Raw genomic sequence first — 24,331 nt, 5'->3', positions numbered from 1 at the left:
CTGGAATCCTTAGTGCATAATCAACTTGTAAAATATGTAGAAGGAAACTGTCTGTTATCTACTAAAACAGTTTGGCTTTAGAGCGAAACGTAGTACCATTGATGCAGTTCAAACATTAATAAATGATTGTCTAAATGGAGTTGAAAATAAAGACTGCTCAATCTTTAGATCCATTTGACATGTCTAAAGCTTTTGATTCCGTTGTACATAGCATTCTAGTTGATAAGTTAGTTTTTTTATGGTTTCACTGATGTTACTGTGAAGTTTTTTAGATCCTACTTAACAAATAGATATCAATCAGTGTTTCTAAATGGTTACATTTTCTTCCGTCTTTAAATGTTAAAACATGGCGTACCACCAGGGCTCAATTTTGGGTCCAACACTGTTTATTTTGTACATAAATGACCTGCCTTTTAATTTAAGTTCTGTTGGTGCTAGTAGTTACCTGTTTTGCTGATGATTTAGGTGTGTATGTTAAAAAAAAGAGCCTTGAAGTCATGAGATCAGTCTTAAGCCAGCAAACCAGAGTAATTTAAAATGATTGGTGCGCTGCTAACAAAGCTTTGTATTAACATGGAGAAGGTTGTTGACTTACCTGTTAGTTTAAGTCCACTTTGATGTTACCAGTAGTTTAAAATTTCTTGGAATTAAAATTATCAATCTAATTTAAAATGGGAAAATCACATAAACATCTTATCTACTCGTGTTAGCAAGGGTATATTTGTACTTAGGATACTGAAAGATAGTGTAGGCACAGATACCTTATTATGTGTTTTATTATGCATACATTCACAGCCTATTGTCCTATGGCACTTCCCTCTGGGGCAATTATCATGGAGCTCAGAGACTTTTTGTGTGTTGCAAAAAAGGTCCATCAGATTAATATGTGGGGTAATCAGCTAGAACACATTGTAAACTTCTCTTTATAAAATCAAGAATTCTTTCCCTGCCATCTATTTATGTATTGTCTGTTTTAATGTACATAAGAAACACATTTGTCTACTCTTGAGGATTACACCTCAGTACATGAACACAACACAAGATACAGGCAACATTTTGGTGACAAAGAGGTGTTGTTATACTCTCACTCAAAATAGTTTCGTCTACCAAGGGATTAAAATGTATAATTGTTTACCACAACATCTTAAGGTGCTGCCTGTAAACAAATTTAAGAATAGTATTAAGCATATTTTATTGGATGAATGTCTGTACAGTGTTCAAGAGTATTATGACATAAACTTTCTTAATTATTGACTGTTATTATTAATTGTTGTAACTTATTAATTTATTGTTGTTGTTGTTGACACTTGTCCTGCATTCTGTAATGTGTAATGACAAATAAAGGAATCTGAATCTGAATCTGAATCTAAAGAAATGTAACAAATGTAATTACGTTAACAAAAATAATAATGTAAACGTACATTATAATAAATGTAATAAATATATTTAAAACAGTTTACACATTCATCATATCATTCCTAAGAAGTACCCAAAGTTCTTAAGTACTTCAAAGTACTCTGTATACTTAATTTTTTTATAAAGTTTCCTTTCAACTAAAATCCTCCAATCTTCTAATCTGGGCGAACTCTGCACAGAAAAAATAATTATGGAATGGGTTGAAATACGACCACAACATTCCTCAGATCTTCAGTGAAGTATGGACACAATGATATAGTTTATGTAGTCCTATATGTACACTACTAAGTACAATACTGACCTGTCGTCATACGATGTTTTAATGACCCCATTGACTTTTCTCTACTGGGTGTGAACACGACATCACACTTCCTCTCCAACAGATTCAACTCTTCCTCCTTGAAGTGCGCCTGGCGGTGACGTGGCAGGAAGACCTTGATGTGGTTGTGGCCTCGATTCACAAAATAGTCCACGCAGATCTGCAATCCTTTCACGGAAAATTTACCTCTTCCGTGTCTGAAACCAAGATATTCATTAATTGTTCAAGAAATGTTAACAAATGACACAAAGGATTCTATGAAACTACAGTTCATTTAAAGTTTGTAAATACCAACTCATTGCTACCAGCAGTTATTAAAATTCAGAATAAAATACCAGGAACAAAGATAAACCAATCTCTCTGTTTGAAGTTTGGTTTTTGAGAAGTTCATCTAGCATGAACCAATACTAGAAAAACCCAATCCTGTTCTCTCTTATTTTGTTGCCATTTTGTTTCTGCCGTGACGATTGCCATTTACTAAGAGTCTCTGGTCAAACGTAGGTGTTTGGTTGGCAAGTACAAACCTATTGCGGCTATATAGGCTCAGTGGTAGCCCATGTGCGTTTTGTGATTCACCCTTCCAATGTTCCATCCCAGTGAGCCAGTAATACCTCGCCTACCAATCTTAAGCTAAAGCTAGGTGTAGCAGTTGCTAGGCTCAGCAGTAGCCACGTGGGTTTTGTGATTTCGCCCTTCCAATGTTCCATCCCAGTGAGCCAGTACTACCTCGCCTGCCACACTTCCAAACCTATTCACTGTCTCACTTCTCTGTTAAGAACTGAGTGACAATATCAGTGATGACAAAACTTTAACTAGGCATTGTTTGTCATAATTACACTTTGGGATAACAGAACAATCCAAGAAAGCAAGAAAGCTGCGTGGCAGACTATAATGTAAAAAAACTGTTCAGTTCCTTAGATACAAAAAAGTTGCCAAAAGTGTGAGCTAGCCTAAAAAAAGAATGATAAAATTACAATCTGTAAGAAGGGGTACATCTTACAACCTGTGAGATCTAGTTATGTGATTCTTAAAAATAGTAGGGATACTAAATACCTCATGCACCCACTTGCACTTGCAATGCACATTTCTGTGGTCTTTGAAAACAAGGTTTAATTATTTATTACAAAAAATCGCCAAAGTTTTGTATTTTTTTTATTCAAGTGTTTATCCAGGTAATTAATTACTTGAATTAAACACCATGATTAATCTTACCCAATTGCAACATTGCATCCATCAATGATTATTGGTCGTAAAGCCTTCCTTGTCTATATCAATCGGATTCGGATTGAATATATTAGCTTCTCTTCTAACCTTGATACAATCTTCATGTACAGCCATTCTTTTTTGGGGTGACAATTTTTTTATTTTTCTTCTTACCCACATCATTTAATTTTGTTTTTTTCTTGATATCTTGTTTGCGTTTGTTTAGTTTGCTTGCAGGGGTAAGATTTTTACATTTTTTTCTTCTTTTTTGTCGCTATTCTTTATCTTATCAAAAGCACTCTCTATTTTGGCATAATATTTTAAAATGTTACCTGAAAAATAACGAGAAGTATTAACAAAGTTTTTACTCTAAGAACTAGGAATTTAATTCCCAAATAAAATTCCTTTCTCTCGCTCACTAGGACAAGAAGGCAAGGAAATTTCTAATGTACTTAAACATATATCAGCTTTTTCTACATACAGGGAGACAGAATAATATGGATGGGTAAGGTTGAGGGTTTTGATCCCCCTCTTTCTGAGATCACATGGAACAGCCACCATAAAGAAGGATATTGTGCACAATCTCAGTCATGCCACCATAAGGAAGGATATTGTGCACAATCTCAATCATCCCACCATTATAAAGGATATTGCACATGATCTCAGTCATGCCACCATAAGGAAGGACATTGTGCACAATCTCAGTCATGCCACCATAAGGAAGGGTATTTTGCACAATCTCAATCATCCCACCATAATGAAGGATATTGCACATGATCTCAGTCATGCCACCATAAGGAAGGATATTGTGCACAATCTCAGTCATGCCACCATAAAGAATGATATTGGGCACAGTCTCAGTCATGCCACCATAAAGAATGATATTGGGCACAGTCTCAGTCATGCCACCTTGAAAGAAGAGTAGGCTTCCTCCGTTCCAGCTACAACCAGTCTGGGACAAGGAAATGGACAGGTCTAGGTCCTCTCTCATATTTAGGCTAGCTAAAACCATTTACACTAATAGACCTCAACTTCCTCTGCAAAAAATGAACTAGTCCTTTACCCCATTTAAACATTTACGATTAGTGATGTGCTCGTATTGGTTGCCGTTCATGTGCGGTCCTGCCCACTCATCTCATGCAAGCAGCTCAGTTAGACATTAGTTCTATCTGCCCATGGGGGAAGTGAGTATTAGCGAGGAAAAACTTAAACATCAGTGGTTACAATGTACAAATAATGGCACCACATGTGCTTCAGTTTCAAAAACTGTAAAAAAAAAACCCAGTTTCTTCATAGCAAAACATGCAAAATAATATATGTTTATAATTACATGGAGAAACAATACCACATAATCTGAGGAAAGCAGTTTAGATTCAAAGCGACAGATGCTTGTGATAAATCATCAAGTACCTTGTACAGAGTTTTAAAAGAAAGTAAAACTTCATGGGAGAAGCAGAGAAATTCACTATATTCTTCATAAAAAAAGATCAAGGATAAAGGTAAAGAGTGAATTCAATAATTTCAATAAATGTTTACTGAGAAGAGTAATGAATGATTTTCATGTAACAGAAGAGGAAATTCCAATAACATTAAAGAGAATTTTAAGAGTAACAAATGAAAGAATACAGTATAAAGGGAGTTTATATAAGAAAACATTATTTTGTAACTCGGTTTTAAGTGCAAAAGGGCAGAAAAATAATAATAAACTTTTAATAGAAAAACAGATATAAAACACAATATGAGATTATACACCCCGGACAGGGTGAGGCAGATCACTGGTCCGCAGTGTGCAGCGGATGAACCGAGAAACAAAACTTCTTCGTTTAACATAAACCCCATAATTCAACCACAAAGAATTTGGGAAAACAATTTTTAACATCCAAAACATGGCACTTATGGTAGGGGTCATGCTTGAAAGATTTTAAAATATAAAGGTAGGTCGAGCCATATATGGACGAAACTTACTTCCACAGCTCTTATGTGGTCTCTAAAACTTAGACTGAAAGAGAAACTAAGGGTTTAAAAAACCCAGCAAGTAAAAGAAAATGAGTGATTGTTCCCCATGCCGGTGATGAAGATGGGTTCCACCTTAATACCTTGGTTATGTTTTAATCTGAAAAGAAGACAGGTGGTGGTTATCACCACGATATTAATTTTAAGAACTTTAAGAAATTCTACTTGGCGGGTATAGAGGAAAAACTCATTCCAAATCTAAGGAAGAACAGTGTTTTAGTTATTGACAATGCACCCCACTATAATGTACAGTTAAATACGGCACCAACATCGTCAGGTTTAAAAAATTGTATGATCAAATGGTTAGCGAGGATAAGATTAGTTACAGTTAAAACCTAAATTTTAGATTTAAAAAACCGTTCTACTCCTCTTAACCCATCCAAGCCACATTTCCTCTCAAACCCCTCCGTATACGAACCATTTCACGTCTAAATAATCTATTTACAAGGGAGGTGCAAAAGTCCTTTCAGGACTAAGTGCAGAGACTAAGACTCTTTCCCTAAAAAAGACTTACATTTACACTTTGAAAGTTCTCGTATATATATTCCAAACTTACCGAATACATTCCTGAACTTCAATACCACAAGATGAAGATTACCAAATTCAAATTACTTCATTAATTAAAACAAGCAATATTAAAAGGTTACCTGGTAAAGGTTTCGATGGTGGTGTAGTAGTGATAGATTTAATGTTGGTTTTTTTTAATTTCCTCTTCTTATTTGGTGGCATATCTTCATTGAGTAAATTGTCCATACTAACATCTGTTATACTTTGTGAGCTTGAAGTCCTACTTCTTTTTGTCTTTTTAGATGTTCTCAACTTTTTATTTTTAGCAGTTAATGTAGAATTCAACATTTTATTTATTTTACTCTTTCTACGGAGTTTGCTTTTCCTCAGCATGGAATTTATTTTATCTGGTGTTACCAGGTTACTACTATAGACATTATTCTTGTTGGACAGTTTATCTTGTCTAATATTCATTGAATTCACAATTTTCACATCACTTTCAGAATTTTTCATTTGGTTCCTGGGGGATTTCGATGGGTTAATAGTGCCGAGGTAGACGACATCGTCAAAGGCGCCCAGTGTGACATCGAGGTTGCTGAGAGTCGTGTTCAGCTGGTTCAAAGTTTCATCCAGCACAATAATTTCTGATTCCGCTTCTGTTAAATCTACCGATGCAACCACTTGAGGCTTTGAAGACACATTTTCTCTTTCCAAATCTACTAATGGGGCGGCTTGTTCAGGCTGTGACTTCAAACGTCTCCTTTCCTCGTTCAATATATCCATATTATTATTTCTTATGTAGTGCTGCCAACAGAAGAAAGAAAATAAGTATTTGATCTACCTCAGCCTACCCTGATCCAGTTAATTAACCTAACCTTTCATATGCTGTAAAGAAATCACTTAACCTTCTTTGCGGCAATCAACAGTTACAGTCTAATAAACAAGTGCTGACCCTCTCATTTTTATGGCCGGAAATATAAATGTATCAACTTGATTGAAAAACGCTTTAAAAAAATTAGGAGATATCATTAGCTAACATTAGGTAAAATTACCTACCTTTTTCTTCTTTTTTTTTTGGTTTTATAGTGTGATGTCATTGCCTGCTGGATGACTTTATTTTCCAAGTCAACCATTTAGGCAGATTTTTTTTCAATCATTTATGGTGTAACCATTGTAATTTAGTGTGATTTTACTTTTGATTAGTACTATAGTACCTGTGAATAAATTTTAGTAGATAAAATAATTTTTAATCTAATTTTTAGTTATAAATATTTTTTACTTTCCATCTAAAGTATACTGTTTATTATAGTAATTAAAAATGTAACACTGAAAATAACTATTGAACTTTTACCATGTAATAAATAGTAATTTTCCATAACACTACCAACTGCAAACTGATCTTACAAACGTGTTAATTTGGTTATGTTTACATTTATGTTAAAGTTTCAATAGTCAGTTTCAGTGTTGCATTTTAATCACAGTAACAGCCGATTTAAAATAACAGTTGTTCAAGTACTGTCAAATTATGGGCCATTTAGTTTGCACGTGTAATAAGAAACCTACCATAAAAATAGCTATTTATTAACCGATTTTTTAAAAATGAGGTATTCTTGGAAGTTTTAAAAGTTATTTTTACCAAAGTTTTGTAACAATCGTAAAGATAACAACAAGATAGAGTTTTTTAATGGAGTATAGCTGCTAAACAAAGTATAAACTAGAAAAAATGTATTCTTCATTTTTAGCTTAGAATCACAATATAGAATATGAAAATGCATAGCCAGCTCAACCTTTTTGTTACACCCTGTATACATACATAGGACTAAGAAGCCTACTTCTGTCAAAAGACAACTAAAATGGGTTTATAACAGACTAATTTTATAGTAAAAGTTTGATAATGACTTTGTCTTTTATATCTGCACTATACTCACCAAGCACTGTGAACTTATTATTTGCTTAAATGTACAGATAAAAGTATAATTTTATTAAAACTTTTAAATTTTTTTATATTGATATTTTTACTGTCTTCTAAACATTGGTTGCAGTAAAGGTATGAATAAAAAGTGATGTTACTATCTAGCTTTCAAGACTATAAATGTAACAAATTGAAAATAGTGGTTAAATTATTTAAACATATAGTTGTAATACCAGAAAACTATGTTTACACAGAACAGCTGATTACATTTAATAGGCTCTTTCAATTATAGATGAGCCACTTTGAAAGTAACTTATTGAGTGAACAGTGCGAGGGGGGGGTGAGAGAGAGAGAATGTGGAGGGAGAAGCGCGTACTCACTTCCCCCTCCACATTCCTAACCAACCACTCCTCAGTCACCACTTTACCACTTGAAGGGTATGTTTTACACAACAGCTGTTTCACAAGCCCAGTAATAATAACAACAGCTGTTAACAATTCCAGCAGGCGTGTTCGAGCTCCTGCTTCCTCTTCCTCGTATGCGCAAGAAATTTTCACGCAGGTCGCTTTCAAAGCGGCTCATCTATAAAGATGGATCTTTTTAGCAACTATAGACACCAGTGAGGCGTAGCCTAGAGGGATTTTCAAAATAAGAATAGATCTATACATTAACCAGGGACCTTAAGAATGTCCATGAAAAATGTCAGTATCGGTTGAATAGTTTACACATGAAAGTGTAACAAACACACAAAAACACTGGGTGTAATTTTATCACACCCAGTGATGTGATTGAAGCTACTAGAAAATTTAATATCTCAAATAGTAACGATGTATATCTTATATCTAATAATTTGTTAAAGAAAATTATATTTATCTTAGCTGAGACCCTATCTTAGTGTTTTTAAACCTCTGTCTTCTTGAAGGGTACTTTCCCCATGAACTAAAAATCTCTAGAATCTGCCCTATCTTTAAAAAGGGAAAAAAGATATTCTTGAAAGTTATTGCCCCATATCTGTAATTCCAGTTATCTCAAAATTGTTTGAGATTTTGGTCTTTGACCACCTTCAATTTCTTCTTTGAATACAGCAACTTCTTTAACATTTCACAATTTGGCTTTAGAAAAGGAAAATGTACTTCTGATGTAATTGATAAGTTGGTTACTGAGGTATTAGTGATGTTTGAAAGAAAGGTCTTTGCTCAAGCCACCTTTTGTGACCTGAGTAGGGCTTTCGACTGTGTGGAACACTCTGACCTGTTAATGGCTGTTATGTCTAATAATTTGTTAAAGAAAAATTATATTTATCTTAGCTGAGACCCTATCTTAGTGTTTTAACCTCTGTCTTCTTGAAGGGTATTTTCCCCATGAACTAAAAATCTCTAGAATCTGCCCTATCTTTAAAAAGGGAAAAAGATATTTATCCCTTTTATGGCATAACCAGAACCCAGTTTTCTTTTTTCAAATCATATTTTAGTAATAGGAAACAAAAGTTTTCATTGATGGGTAGTTTTCCCCAAGAACTAAATATAAAATATGGCATATCTCAGGGATCCTTACTAGGCCCTTTATTGTTTTTAATTTGTATTAATTATCTACCATTCTGTGTGCATATCAGATCTTACTTGTATGCTTATGACACAAGTTTTTTTAAATACTAACCCTGAAATAAAACAATTACAACTATTAGCTAAAAATACTATTGATGAAGCCTCAACGTGGTTTGTAACTAATGGATTCATTTTGTATGAAAATAAAACTAAAAAATGTTATTCAACCTTAACCTTGTGGCATTAACTCTTCACAGGGATATGTGGACAATGTTAAATTGCTTGGAATTCATTTGGATAAGACACTTTCTTGGGGAGTCCATGTAGATTACATTACTTCCAGGCTATCCAGTCAGTTTTCTTAAAAGACGATTAACTCAATGTATTGGCCAAAATTACATTAAAGCTGCATATGTTGCTTATTTCAGTCTGTCTTTAGATATTGTTTGATTTTGTTATGGTAATTGCAGTAGGATAGGAGAAATTCTGATTTTTCAAAAGAAAGTAGATAGAATATTGTCACAGGCACCATCAATGGAACATTATAAGCCCCTGTCCAAAAAAATCTCAAATACAAACTGTAATTAATATTTACATATATGATTTGGTGGTATATGTGTTAAGAAATTTTCATCTTATCGAACATATATCACAGGAATATAACACTAAGAAAAAATATGATGCTTTAGTTGATTTTTATAGACTTAGTAAAACTTTAAATAGCCGTATTGCCATATCAGTGAAAATCTACAGTAAGGTAATAACCTTAATAGCTACATACCCTATAAATACTTTTAAAACTAAATTTTACAATCACTGCTAGATATGCCGTTTTATTCACTGGATGAGTTTTTCAATGTGTCTATAAATTTTAGCAACTATAGACCATATTCTGTTTAGGTTTTAAAATTGTAAACACATCACTCTTTACTTTAGTTTATATTAAACAGTATTTATGTGATGACCTAAAAGTGGGAATCATATTTTGGAATAATTACATGGATGAACGATAAAATTTATATAGATTTTCTTTAAGATTAGTAATGACGTAAAGTATGTTTATTTTAATTGTTACATCTTAAGAACTTATTTGACTTAGTCTCAACTGACTGTATTCTGGACTTTGTTAACAACTCATACAAGTTCATACAACAAATAATTATTTATTTAAACAAACACCCGTCAAACGCATGAATCGTGTCAAAAGTTTAAAGATGGTTGAATGTCAAATTCAAGGAACAATTCGAAAAATGTCCAATTGAATGATGCCATTTGGCGAATTTTGTGGTTGTCAGTCAATGTCATTGGCTTTCTACACCACTCACGTATAACACCTTCACTCATAATGTTTCCTCCGTACATCCAGCACATTCTCCTATGGATTTCTGTTAAACTATTCCTTTCTGCTACAGGAAACGAATGAAACTCCTTAATTTACATTTGGTAGGAGAATTAATAGAGGCGGCCTTGTTTATGTGACTGCAGCGCAGCGAACTAGCTACTTGAACTCGGCAGTGACAAATGTTGTACAGGGGAAGATGAGCGATTGACAACTGTGCACACTGTGGACCGCCTCTGGAGGTTAAAAAAAATGACCCTCATAATATGGATATATTATATGGAAACACAAAGACTAAGAAGCCTACTTTGATCAAAAAGAGTATACGTCAGACCATTTAAATTCACTTCCAGCCTAATGTATTTACAGTGTCAAATTTGAGTTTGCCTTATTGTCCCGATAAAATATATTTGAGTTTGAATTGTATTATAAACATACTAAAATTGTGTTTTTTTTCCAGATTTACTAACATTCTTACGTTTCTATTTGTAACTTTTGTATTACTCCACCTAATGCAATAAATCTTACATTTTTATAAACTAAATAAAATTTGCATCTCATTACTATTTTAGATTTTTAATATTCTCAATTTTTAAATAAATAATTTTTTATAAAGAATTTATTTTGACATAATAAATTTGTCTATTTTTTCTGACAACATTGCATACAATATATTAATATCAATTTAACAACAAACAAACAAAACAATAAAAAGGCTTGCTAAGAAGGAGTGAAATTACTGTCAAAATGAAGACTGATAACTCTGTAGTGTTCAACTTGGAAAATATCAATATTTAAATTTATTTACGTTATCATTTTTAGTTTTGTTGGTGTCTAAATCAATGAAAACATGCAATTTTGAAAATTGTTGTTTTATATAAGCACAGTAATAGAAATAAAACAAAATTAAGTTTTTACCATGTAATTATAGTTATAAAAAGTTATTCAGGCATATTTAATTTTAAATTAGTTCAAAAATATTAAACACGAAGTAAAAATCATAAGTATAAAAAAGATACAAAGGCGAAAAAAAGACGCTCTAAAATTAACTTGAAGTACTATAAATTGAAATGAGTATTTTACAAATACTAGTTTAAAACAATATTAAATACTAATACAAGATAATACTTCACCCAGATCTTTGCCATGGTTGCAAAGTAAAAACAAATACCAATGAAATAAATCTATAAACTATATAAAACTCAAATAAATCCACATTGCAAAGTGGATAACCTCCCACAACAGTCAATAATGGTGGAGTGCCAGTTTGCACACTAAGCCGTGAACAACAGCTGATTGTCTGTGTAAGTATTTCCACTTAGAGCAACAGCTGGAGCACTGAGAGTGTGCCTGGACTGATAAAACAAACAAAAGCTTGAGTTATGACTGCTATTGGGTGTTCTGATGAGTCACCTGAACCATAAGTCACACTTGATGTGCACTATCGACTAATTAGCCTTAGTCGTTATTCGAGGCAAATAATCGACTAGTATGGCTTAAAATTCTGAAAGGAATGAATGTTTTCTTCATATCTTAGTATAGTTTCATATTATTAGTCATAACTGGTTTAATCTTTAATGTGCTGTAGTCTTTGGTGTTTTAAGTTAATTCATAAATGCATTTACACATATTTAATATTTAATATAATTTGTAATTATGATAATTTAAGCTGGTCATATTCTGTTAATAAGGGTGAGGGCTAAATAATTCAATAACTCAAGTATAAATTTGCATTTAATTTACAGCTAAACTATATTCAATTTTAAACAATTAGAAATATAAATCTAAATATTTACATACCCCAAACAAACGTATTAATTAGAACTGTTGTTAATGATTATGTTAAATAGCCAAACTTTCCAAAATTGATAACTTAAAGTAAACTTTTAAGAATAAAAAATATTCTTTACAAATACATTCCAAGGCGCTTCTCAACAAATGGAAAAATGTAAACAAGTGTCGACTAGTGACGATTAACAAGTGATGACAGATTGAGAATAAACAATAATCTAGAAGAAGACAATTCTTAACTTGCTCATGTTGGATGTTTAAACCTTTCAATCCCCAAACATTTTTCAAAAATATCTGGAAAAGAATCCCAGCATTTTTTATAATGGCTCTGCCAAAAATCCCAGGACTAATTTGCACTTTTGGGAGAGTTTTGTTAAAATATTTGTTTCTTCCCTATTTTCCAACCAAATTTAATAACTTTTTTATTATTTGGGATGAAATACCACTACTATAAACGTAAAAAGTGTGTGAACATGCATAATACATTTTTTATAAAAATATAAATTTTGTTATTTTTTTCATTCTGACTTTTTGAAAGGTGTACAAAAAGAATTGATATCACTAATTTGACCACTGTGCAGAAAAGTACATTTAATAGTAAACAACTTCGCCAATTTTCATCAGTTTATTACAAAAAATAATTATAATGCCTAACCTTTTTCAAGTCACCGTATTTTAAAATAATTCTCTTCCCTCCTAAGTATTCAAATGACTTCAAATTATGTAAAAAATCAACATTTCAGTAGAAAAACTTTAAACATGGCACAATATTTCTCATAAGTAAATGGGCGAGAACGAAAAATCCACTTTTATAAACATACTAAAACAAAAAAACTATTTACAAAATACAACATTACAGTATGTACAGTCTGATCAGCATTTGTGTAATGGATAGCATGTCAGATGCAAACCTATTTTACATTTAGTACATAAAAAGGTGGACTTCTTCCTACGGCCCCCCTCACTAGTACTAGCTGCACTGCATTCACAGCAGGTTTTTTTCCCTTTTATTAGACAATTTTTCAAAAAAATCTATTTACAACGCCTAGTGGCAACATCAGCTCCACCTTGCCCTCCATCTGAGGCTGAGTGCTTGTGGATGGCCTATTCAAGTCACCAGTCGGATCATATGTAGAGTCTTAATCAATGTCATCTACATAAGAAGTACTATTTTCATTGTCAGTACCTCGAGTCTCAGTCTGCTGAGTCATCACTAAAACTGTCATCCTCTACAATTCGGCAAAGAGTATTCTCGCTTAGAGGCAACCTTGCATGCCTTCCTTTTTCTGAGAAAACTCACTACACTTTTAAAGGCATTACACTACAAATGTATCATAACAAAAATTGCAGTAACACAGAGCCCAAGAACAGTGTAACAATGACTTGACAACAAACTGCGCAGTCAGTGGTCACCAGTAGCTAGCTGACTAGCATAGAGAAACGAAACAAGCCACTATGCCTTATTGATTATACGTTCCATACCGCCAGTAATATAGGCTATTATATATAGTAAAGAACATAATTCTATTAGAAAACACGATTCTTTGTGATCAATTTGGTATAACATAAATGATTTGAAATGAAATGAAATGATTGAAATGATTTATTATTTAGCCCAATAGAACATTACAATTGTTATAAGGCTCGTCAAGAAATAATAACACTAAATACTAAATAACAATTTAAAAAAAATACTAACTACAACACAAGTAACATATAGCTAATACTAGGTGGTATGATATTTCACATCTTAATTATTTTCTGGTGAATTCGGACGAAAATCGTCAAAAGTATAAATTTCAGTTTGAAGCATGTATTCTTTAATAGTTTTTTTGAAAGCCTTTAATGTAGGAATCTCTCTCCATGCTAAAGGTAATTTGTTAAAAAAATGCTGACTATTGTAAGAGAAAGATGTTTTAAAAATGGGTTGTTCTGTGTATAGGAACAGGTAGAAAATAACTATTACGTGTTGTGTAGTTATGATGGGAGATAAAGGGATTGGACTGTATTCTTTTATATGTTTGAGTTAAAAACTTCCATTATGTAAATACTTTCTTACTGTTAAAATTTGAAGATTAAAAAAATGTCCTCTACATGATTGATTAAATTTCAAATTTCCTAGAATTCGGATTGCTCTCTTTTGAGTTTTGAAAACCTGTTCAATAAATGGTGACCTTCCCACCCAGGAAACAATTCCATATCTCAACACAGATTCGAAATAGCCAAGATAAATAGTTTTTGCTGTTCTTTTAAGTCAGTCAAGTCTCTAATTTTACGAATAGCATAACATGCTGAATTTAGTTTCCCATTTAACTGACTGATGTGATTTTCCCATCTAAGATTGTCATCTAAAGTAACACCAAGAAATTTACAATTTTTTGTAGAAGTAAGTTTACTTTGGTAAAAAGTTATTTCAAGTTGTTCTCTAAAGTTTCTAATAAAGTGAAAATTAAGTATGGATGTTTTGGAAATATTTAAGGATAGTTTGTTAGCTTTAAGCCAGTTAAAAATCAAACTAATTGTTATCATATAATTTTTGAGATAGTTCAGTTTTATTGTCAGATTTAATCAAACTAGTGGTGTCATCAGCAAAGAGAATTAATTTGTCACATAAATTGAACTGCTTGGGTAAGTCGTTTATAAAAATTAAAAATAATATTGGACCTAAAACTGACCCTTGGGGTACGCCTGCCTCCAAATAGCGGGCAGGAGATAGATATTTATGGACAGAACCAGCACTGTTTTGAACTATCTCTACAACCTGGCTGCGATCCCTCAGAAAGCTACTAAACCAATTGAGAGCAACTCCTCTGATGCCATAATACTCCAATTTATTTAACAAAATTTCATGGTCTACACAATCAAAAAGCCTTCTGGAGGTCACAGAACAGGCCACAGGTCGATTGTCCCTGGTCCAAGGCAGTTAGCACATAATCAGTTAAACTTATGATAGCATCTGAAGTTGACAAATTAGATTGAAAACCAAATTGATTTTTATTTATTATTGAGAATGATTTTAAAAATATTTTCAAGCCGTAATTTTACAATAGTTTCTAATAATTTTGAAAAAAAAAACTGAAAGATACTGAAATAGGTCTGTAATTTTCTGCAAGATTTTGATTTATTGTTTTTAAATATTGGAGTTACTCTGGCTACCTTGAGACATTCAGGGAAGACTCGTGAGTCAGGGAGCTATTCACCAAAGAGCAAAGAGGTTTTGACAGGATGTGGATGTGTTCCTTCAATATCCTTGGAGTATTCCATCCAGGCCTGGTGACTTACTTGATTTAAATTTACTATAACTTCAATTATCTCTTTTTCACAAACAGGATAGAGATAAAATGAACCATTAACAAATGGATTTGGCAAAAAATTTTGTGGATCGTAAATGCCTTGAATTCAGCAAGTCAAGTTGGTTTGAGATAATATGAGGTACACTTGTGAAGTGGCCTGTTAAATGCTATTTGCAACATCCATTGGACTCAGTAATATCTTGTCCATTAACAATTAGATTAATGTTTTTTACAGAAGCGAATGATTTAGTCTCTGAATTAATGATATTCCAGGTTGTTCTTGGAATATTTTTAGAGGATTGTATTTTATTTACTAGGGGTTCTCTTTTTGCGTTAAAGGACTATTTTCTCTTATGATGTTTAAGGTAAGTTTTATATTCTTTCCAGCTATTTTCTGTGTTTATTGACTTGGCTCTGGCAAACAGCTCCCTTGACAGGACAGCACTTGCCCTAACCACATCAGTTACCCAGGAATATGGACTTTGACTTAAGTTTTGTTATTGTTTTTAATGGGGAATGCTAATTCTTAATATAATATCAACTTATCAACAAATTTTGAGAAATTTGCATCAAAACCGATTCACCAGAAATCACATTCAAACCAGTCCTCCTTTTGCAGAAAGTCATGAAACATTCTATGACCCTGCTCAGAAAATATCCTATGTGTAATTATTTTACTATTTTCATTTTTTAGTAATAAATTATTGACATTTATTTTCAAAATTTGAGAAAAATTATGATCTGAAAAGCCAGAGTGAAGGTTAAGACTTGATAGCAGATTCTGAGGTATGTTTACTAACAATATTATCTAAACAAGATTCAACATTTTTGGTAAACTCTAGTAGGTTCATTTATAAAATATCTAAAAATTATAACATTTTAAAATATTCTTAAAAGCTAAAGACTCTGAGTTATGGTTTAATAAATTAATGTTAAAATCACCTAAGACAACTAAGTACTTTTTCTCTTTCAAAGCTAATTCAAATAACAATTGCAACTTGGAAATGAATATATGAATATCGGAGTCTGGTGTTCTGTAACAACTAACAGTTAAAATATTTAATTTATTAGATTAGTTGAAATTAACTCTATAGAGGAACATTCAAAAAACAAAGTCTTCACTAAATTTACAAATATCATTACGTTCCATAAATTGTATATGATTTTTTACAAGAAGACAAGAACCTCCCCGTGTCAAACTAATTCTACAATAAATTGAGGCTACAACGTAATTTTTTATCTGAAAATATTTTAAGTTTTTTGCTGACAACCAATGTTCATTATAGCAATTATATCTACATTTACATCATGACTCAGATTACTCCAGCTGTATAACTTTATTTAGGATACTTTGAGCATTTTGGTGTAATAAGGTTAAGGTTTTTATATTATTAATATTTGTTTTTTGTGATCTATACGGTTCTTACAGGTTAAAGAAGTATTGTTTTGTGAATGTGATATACAGGCTAGGTTACTGTTAATATTTTCTTGCGCTGGATGTTTTTTGGTTTATTTATGCATTTTGCAGAGTTCTCATTAGGTGTTGATGCATGGATGTTATGTAGAATAATGTCAGCTGATGGATCGTTAGTTGCCACATGAAGTGTGAGGGGTTTATTGATTAAAAAAGTGGAGTTGTTTTCCGGTGAAGGAGCTTTGCTTTTACTACATGTTTGTCCTGGTGTATGGATGTCTTTTTGTACAATTGTGGGTTTTTTCACCTTTAAAGACTGATGAATTAGTTCGGCTAAAAAATGTTTACCTGATTTATTTAAGTGTAGTCCAAATTTAGTATAATGTGTAAAGATGATAATTTAATCAGGTTTGAATTACATAAACAATTCTTTTGTAAACATCTATAGTGACACCAAGATTCTATGAAGATACCAAGAACGTCCGTATATATATATAAACGTTGGGATTTTATACAGATATTTTTGACACCCGTATACATAAACATTGGTATTGAAAGGATTAAATACCTGCAGTCAATACAACAAAAATTAATCATTGAGTTAGTTGATTAATATTTCTGATCAGTCGATAATATTGATTAGTCAACTTAGCAACTAAATTTTATTCGACTATGCACATCACTAACTAAAACACTAAAGAAGTACTCTCATGCTTTCTGAACTCGACTTAAATTAATATAATGCATTCTTCTAAGATAACAGGATATATTAATATTATAGTAAAGTTACAGTTATAACTCATATATATCAGAAGTTATAAAAGTTTCATAGACCTTACTAAAGCATCCGACAGTGTCTCATGAGTAAGTACTTAAAAGATTAATTTATATAGGAATTAAAAATAGAGCTTTGAATTGGTTGGTTTGAGTTATATCTCATTGGCAGAACTCAGTACATAGTATTAGATCATGTGTAATAGTATAGAGTTCCACAGGGATCAATATTGGAACCACTATTGTTCTTAATATATATGACAGGTTTCCCCTCAATAATAAAAAATCCAAACAGTATTTGTTTATTTGCAGATGATATAAATATAAAAAGATCAGGCTGTTCAAGTTTCAATGTAGAAACGTCTTCTACAATAAATCTCTCTAACAGTGCTCTTCAGTACTAGCATGAATTAAATTTATTACCAAACCCAGATAAAACAAAACATGGTAAGTATTCATCTTCAGAATAAATAAACTTAAGATGATATTGATGTTTTTATGGCTGAATATTTGCTACATGAAGTGAACACTACAAAATTTCTAGGTTTTAATGAAGATGGTCAACCTACTTAGGACTATCGCAAAAGTTTGTTTGAAAAAAATATCTTCAGTTCTATATGCATCGAGACATGTCTAAATTTAGTAACCTGAAAATCTTAAAAATAATATATTATAATTTATTTGAGTCGGACATCACTTTTAGGTTATGTCTTTATATATGTCATGGTTATAGTTTCCTGGTAATGAGTTTTATATTTTTGCTAGGAAAAATGTAATAAAAAATGTTACAAACAAAACAACCAGCAAACAAGTACAGTACATTTGTCTTTACATTTAATTTGTTTTTTTTTTATTTTGTGGAAAACTGAAGATAGTATAACCCTTCAAAAATGTTGTTGTATAGCTAATAATACTTTTGTACTTTTTCAGTATATGCTTTTTACTCAGTGTTGATGTGATATGTTTCTTACTGTATGTTATAATGTCAAGAGCTGCAGGAAAACCTATAAAAAATAGTGACTGTAACTCAAAGTTGAATGTTTTAAATACTTTCAAAAATCTTTTCCCAGAGAAAATGTGTCATTTTGGGTAAAAAAACTAGTGAAGCAAAAGTAAACGAAGATCAAGATCTTTCCGAGTTTAAAAGAACTACGTTGTGGAGGTTGCTAATATAAAATGGATTTTGCTTTGAAAAACGCAACAGACAGTTTTTTTCTGTTAGAAATAGACGATTTAATTGTTTGCGTCATTCTTACTTAAGATCGATGAGGCAATTTAGGAATCAAAGAAAAACATTGTTTTTTATGAACAAAACCTGGGTAAATGTTGGACAAGCGACTTTGAAAATATGGAAAGATCTAACTATCAAAACATTGAAAGATACTTTCTAAGCTGGGCCATCATAGGTTTGAAAGACCCAACTCAACAAGGTCCCAGTTTGTCATTATGCATGCAGGAAAACAAAGTGGCTTTGTTGAAGGAGCGCAGTTTGATTTTTAACAAAAAAAAAGGAGCAGCCGATTGCCACACAAAAATGGATAGAGATACATATGAAAAATGGTTTGTAGAACAATTAGTCCCCAACGTTTCTATTAGTACTGTTGTTGATATTAATAAGGCAGCATACCATAGCCTTGAAGCTGAAAAAATATCAATACAGAAACAAAAAAAAGAAGATATCAAGATTTGGTTAATAGGTAAAAATGTAGATTTTCCACTGCACAACTTCAAGAAAGAACTGCTTGCAAAGGTGTAAAAAATCAAGCACGTATTCACTGAACATTATTAATGAGACAGCCAAGACCTATAAACTCAAAGTTTTAATAACTCCTCCCCCCTTACCTGTAAATAAAATCCCATTTAGTAAGTCTGGAGCGAAGTCAAGACATGTTGCCATATATAACAAAACATACATCGAGCAAATAGAGCCATTAATTGACAATGCTTTTAAGGCTGTCACCAAGGAGCAATTGAAGATGGTAAGCATGATGTAGCATGTGGTGTGTTGTTTTAAAATAGTAGGCTAACATTTTAAAAACAATTTTAGTATAAATTTATTTAGAGTAGAACTCCTACTTTCATTTTTAGAAATGAAGTGCAAACAAGTTGGACATATAAATGTCACATTATGTTTTTTTATTTTATACTTGAACTTTATACAGCCAATTCATTGAAATATTTTACTGATATATCTTTAAAATATATTACCTACACAAAACTCAGAGCTTTACTAAATATTGATATATTTATAAAATATATTATTTACACAAGACTCTAAGGTTTACTAAATATAACCCAGAAAACAACAAGTTCACAAACAGATTTCACAAGTAAACATTTAATTTTATTGAGGGTGTCACTGTAGCAGAGAAGACATCCTAATGATAACAGCACACACTTTATATATGTTATAGTTATTTACACTTGTAACAAAATGGATTTACTTACAAAATTATCACTCTTCAAAAAAGCAAAGTATACAAAATATAAACACATGATGGATTTATTATATTAAATAAATTCTATGGTGTGGACTCTTAAACTCCCTTTCCTCCCTCTCAAGGTGTTTTTCCTCTTTTGTATTATGCACACAATTGTTTTCTTACAAGTACCATTTTAATGTAATTTTATTTAGATACATTTTCAAAATTAAAAGTTGTAAGAAGAAAATTTTGTAAAATGTAACTAAACAAATTTTAAAATTGAATTGTAGCCAATAATTTGTAATCCACTTCAATACGCATATGTTAGAATAATACAGAAAATTCTAAGCTAGTATCCATTTTTAATCATTTAAGGCATAAAAATATATATTAAATATAAACTGTTAAAAATTAATATAGTAAAACTTAAAATAAATAAAACCTCTTTAATGTTTACAAAAGATTATAAACCTTAAATATATTAATAACAAGTAAATTCTAAACAAGTTGATATGTAAGGCCTCTTTTAAAAACATTTAGGAGTTGAATAATTACTGTTTGCAAACATATTACTATACAATTTGCAATAGAATTATAATTATACCTCATACTTATTAAGTAACACCATGAACAAGATGAGCTTACTCAAAATTATTGTAAGGTTAAGTGTAAGTAGGCTATAAAAACTCAATATTTGTTTAAATAAAAAATATCTTTATCTTTGATTTACATTTTGAAATTTTATTTCAAAAAGTTTTAAAATATGTGATTATCAAATACTCAAACATCATTCTTCACAAACTGTTGCATTTGCCATACTGAAGTTATGCAATGGTCATTGTTTAAAACAATATATTAAACTCTTTTCATGTGACATCTGTCACAAACTAAAGCTATGTTTTTTGTTGTGATTTGCAATAAAAGCTCCCCTCAACAAAGTTAATCAAACTTTGAGATATAATTCTGCTTCTAAATAACAACGTTTTTGTAAAGGGGCCGACATTAAAAATTGTCAAATAATTTTCAAGCTTATTTTAGGGTTATTAAATTTGCATAAAACATTAGAAAAACAAGAGTCTAACCCATACTACACTTTTCTAACACCATCTGAGTTTCCAATAAACAAGTTGGAGGAAAAGGTTAAAAAATTAGTTACCCTATTAATATGAATAAACATCATCATTAGTTTAATAGATTATTAATCAGATGTGCCATTTTCGATATTCTCTAGTTTAGCTTCAAATAAACATACTTTCTCAGCGACAATTAAGATTATCTTACGAAGCTCTAGCGGGTGTAAAACGCCGGCCAGCGGGCATGGCTGGAATTGCGTAATACCTTTATCGTCTTATCTCTATCCCATGTAGCCTGTCTCACTGTGGCTTTTGTTGAATTACTTCCATTGAAAGTTTATAGCTGAATAAAAACATTGATCCTACATTTTAACGTTCAAAATATATTATACAGTTATACAAATCAAACTTAAACATCTAAATCCTAATGTCTGTCTATGAATAGCTTTACGAGTATGAAACAATTATTCATAAATTAATTTAAAATAAAAATAAATGTTTAGATTAAACTGATAAAACATGACTTACCTCTTACTATTGAAACAATGTCAGTTGAAAATCACAAGTTATCTATCACCAAAACAACGCGCATAACTGCCGTCTGTCAATTGCGAAATCACGGACAAAGGACCGAATTGGAGGTACGGAATTTGGAAGTTGGGGAAGGGGGTGGAGCGAAAACAAAACAATTTCTGGCTCACACCTCGTTGCCATGGTTATGACACGAACTCCCGCTATTAATTGAAGGAACTAGCAACAAAAAAGGTCGTAATCCGTCTTCCACTCTGTTTTAAACCGGAATTGTTTCACAACTGTGTATAATACGTTTTCAAATTCCTTTCCCGACTCTTGATGGAATACCTATGGTATATCCCGCTTTTTCACGACTTGGTAAATGTCTATACATATTCCCGACTTTTCACGTTCGCTAGACTTCTTAAGTATTAATTTTATTTCTTGTAAATGTCTAATTGCATCTATGGGAACCCAATTCTGGCAACTAAGTGAAAAAAAGGTTAAATGCAGTATTTAAGGGCAGTGGTATTTATGAAGATATGTAAAGGAAGTAGTTTCGGCCATTCTTTTCCACTATTTATACGATTTAGTGATTCAAAGAAGAGACTCCTCCACTAGCTTAAACTAAATAATTAGCTCGAGGGAGGTGTATTATCTTAACAGTAACTCTACAAAATCATTCAAAACAATATTTACAAATTACCTTTGCCTTTTTTTTGTCCAACGCCATTGACGTGTGCTTTTGTTTTCTTTTACGAATAAATTGGAACTGAATCTCACAAGAATTATTCCCAGCTTTTTCAAAAGCAGGGATGATACTGAATAAATTAAACAGAGGCTCCTCAAAAGCCAGCAAAAATTTTAATCTCTTTTTCTCTGGAATAAATATTCCTGATGGCACTATGGTTGTTGACATGTTGGATTCTGTAAAAAACGTTCATTAGTTTAAGATTGTCACATAAGTTAAACTCAACGATAGAATATGTAAGACTAAACATAGCTTTCATCAAGTAATAATTTTTCATCTCTTAACTTTGTACTGATTATACTCTAGATACTGACACAGCTAAAAATGTTTCACATTTATTATCTTTTTATAAACTGAATCCCAAAATCACCTTCACTACCTCAACAGGTAAAATAATGTTTAATAAATCTTTGATGGCAATGGAAATTATTTTTGGTTCTAAACTACTTTTTAGGTACTAGATAATAATACTATTAAAACATAAAATAGCACCATTATTATATAGACTAGTTGTTATATTTCCAAATTAAAATATGTTACAATGACTCAATTCATATTGAATACTCTTTGTACGAGATACATCATCACAGCAACCCTCAGTTTGATTACCAATGACACACCTAACATGTCACACATAATTAATTAACTATACTGGAATTTTTTATGAATTATTTTAATGACTGTCATCTAAGCAGATTCCAAAAATACCTAATATTTTAGTTGAAAAAAAGGCAAAACTGCTTGGCCTAACAATTAATGCTGACCTCTCCTGGACAGATCACATACGCGATCTGACCAAAAAACTTTCATCTGGCACTTATGTGGTAAAGCGAATGAAGTGGATAGGAGGTTTGGAGACGGCAAAGACAGCATACTATGCTGTAGTGGAGTCCCACCTCAGATATGGCTTAATTTCATGGGGAGGAACATCTGAAACCAAATCTCAACAAAATCCTGATACTCCAGAAAAAAGCTGTAAGGGCACTCTATAGCCTCAGCCCTAGGGAAAGCTGCAGAGAAGCTTTCAAATCCCTGCAGCTTCTTACTGTCATAGCACTATACATCCATGCAGTCGTCATCTACACCAGCCAGATGGACCTTCCTAGAAATGAAAATGCTCACTCATACCACACCAGACGAGCAACGGACTACATTCTCCCTGTACACCACACATCGCAATTCAGCAAAAAACCTTCTTACATTGGACGCAAAATCATTAATGCACTACCACCAAATCTCAAGAACATGAAAGGGAACGAACTGAAAAGACATTTTCGAGACTGGCTGATGGAACGACCTGTATATTCATTGAAGGAGTTCTTCGATCTTCTATAAATACCACATCAATATTTGTAAAGCAAGAAATATTAATCTAAGTTTTTGTTATTATCTACTATTGACGCAATTGTATTTCTTAAAGAAACAACAAATAAAGAATATTGTCTATTGTCTATTGTCTATTGTCTAAGTTTTGTGGTCCAATTGGACAAAACAAATGTCTTTTTGGTATGACCAGTGAAATGAAGTAGAAGGTCCAAAAATTTAATTTCTACATTTAATTGTCTTCTTGTTCCCAATCTTCAATTTTTTGTTGCAAGACTTGCTTCAGATTTTCACTAGTTGGACAGTTAGAACAGTGCCGAAGCATACAGTCTGTTATCAATAGAGCCAACTAGGTGACTCATCAACTCATGGTATGTGTTCTCTATGGCACATACTTTAAAATTACTCTTTGATGAATTGAACATACGCATACAGCATGGGTATCTGAGGACGCAGCTAATACACACCACTTAGGACGAAGCATACAACATTTTTGAGAAACCAATTTATATGGCAGGATATTCAAATTTAAATGCAGCATAGAGTTCGTTAAAGTTACAAAGCATAAATCTTTTTTGTTGATCTACATTTTTGGATATGCTTACTTTATCTTTCTTCCCAGGCATAATTCGTGAAAAGTCATCATTTTGATAGAAACTCATGACCATATCGCAGTGGCCTGTTCCCTTTTTTCTTTAATATTTCTCGTGCTTTACAAACTAT

General features: G+C 32.0%; 1 protein-coding gene across 2 annotated transcripts in view; it reads right to left on the bottom strand.

Moving 5' to 3' along the window:
- Positions 1 to 1,744: 1,744 nt before the first annotated feature.
- The window catches only part of LOC124372147, a 40,775-nt gene continuing 18,188 nt past the window's right edge, over positions 1,745 to 24,331 (bottom strand). The window contains exons 2-5 of one of the 2 annotated variants that reach the window (XM_046830515.1): positions 22,241 to 22,461; positions 5,599 to 6,262; positions 2,948 to 3,270; positions 1,745 to 1,932 (exon numbers count right to left, since the gene is read on the bottom strand). In XM_046830515.1, coding sequence (XP_046686471.1) covers positions 3,161 to 3,270; positions 5,599 to 6,262; positions 22,241 to 22,453 — 987 coding nt within the window. In that variant the 5' untranslated portion in view covers positions 22,454 to 22,461 and the 3' untranslated portion in view covers positions 1,745 to 1,932; positions 2,948 to 3,160. The remainder of the gene's footprint in view (positions 1,933 to 2,947; positions 3,271 to 5,598; positions 6,263 to 22,240; positions 22,462 to 24,331) is intronic. The other variant, XM_046830514.1, reaches the window with a different exon arrangement.

This window comes from Homalodisca vitripennis, unplaced genomic scaffold (assembly GCF_021130785.1).
Source record: "Homalodisca vitripennis isolate AUS2020 unplaced genomic scaffold, UT_GWSS_2.1 ScUCBcl_2614;HRSCAF=7556, whole genome shotgun sequence".
NCBI lineage: Eukaryota > Metazoa > Arthropoda > Insecta > Hemiptera > Cicadellidae > Homalodisca > Homalodisca vitripennis.
Note: the sequence above shows the minus strand (reverse complement) of the source record. Positions and strands in the feature narration are given on the sequence as shown.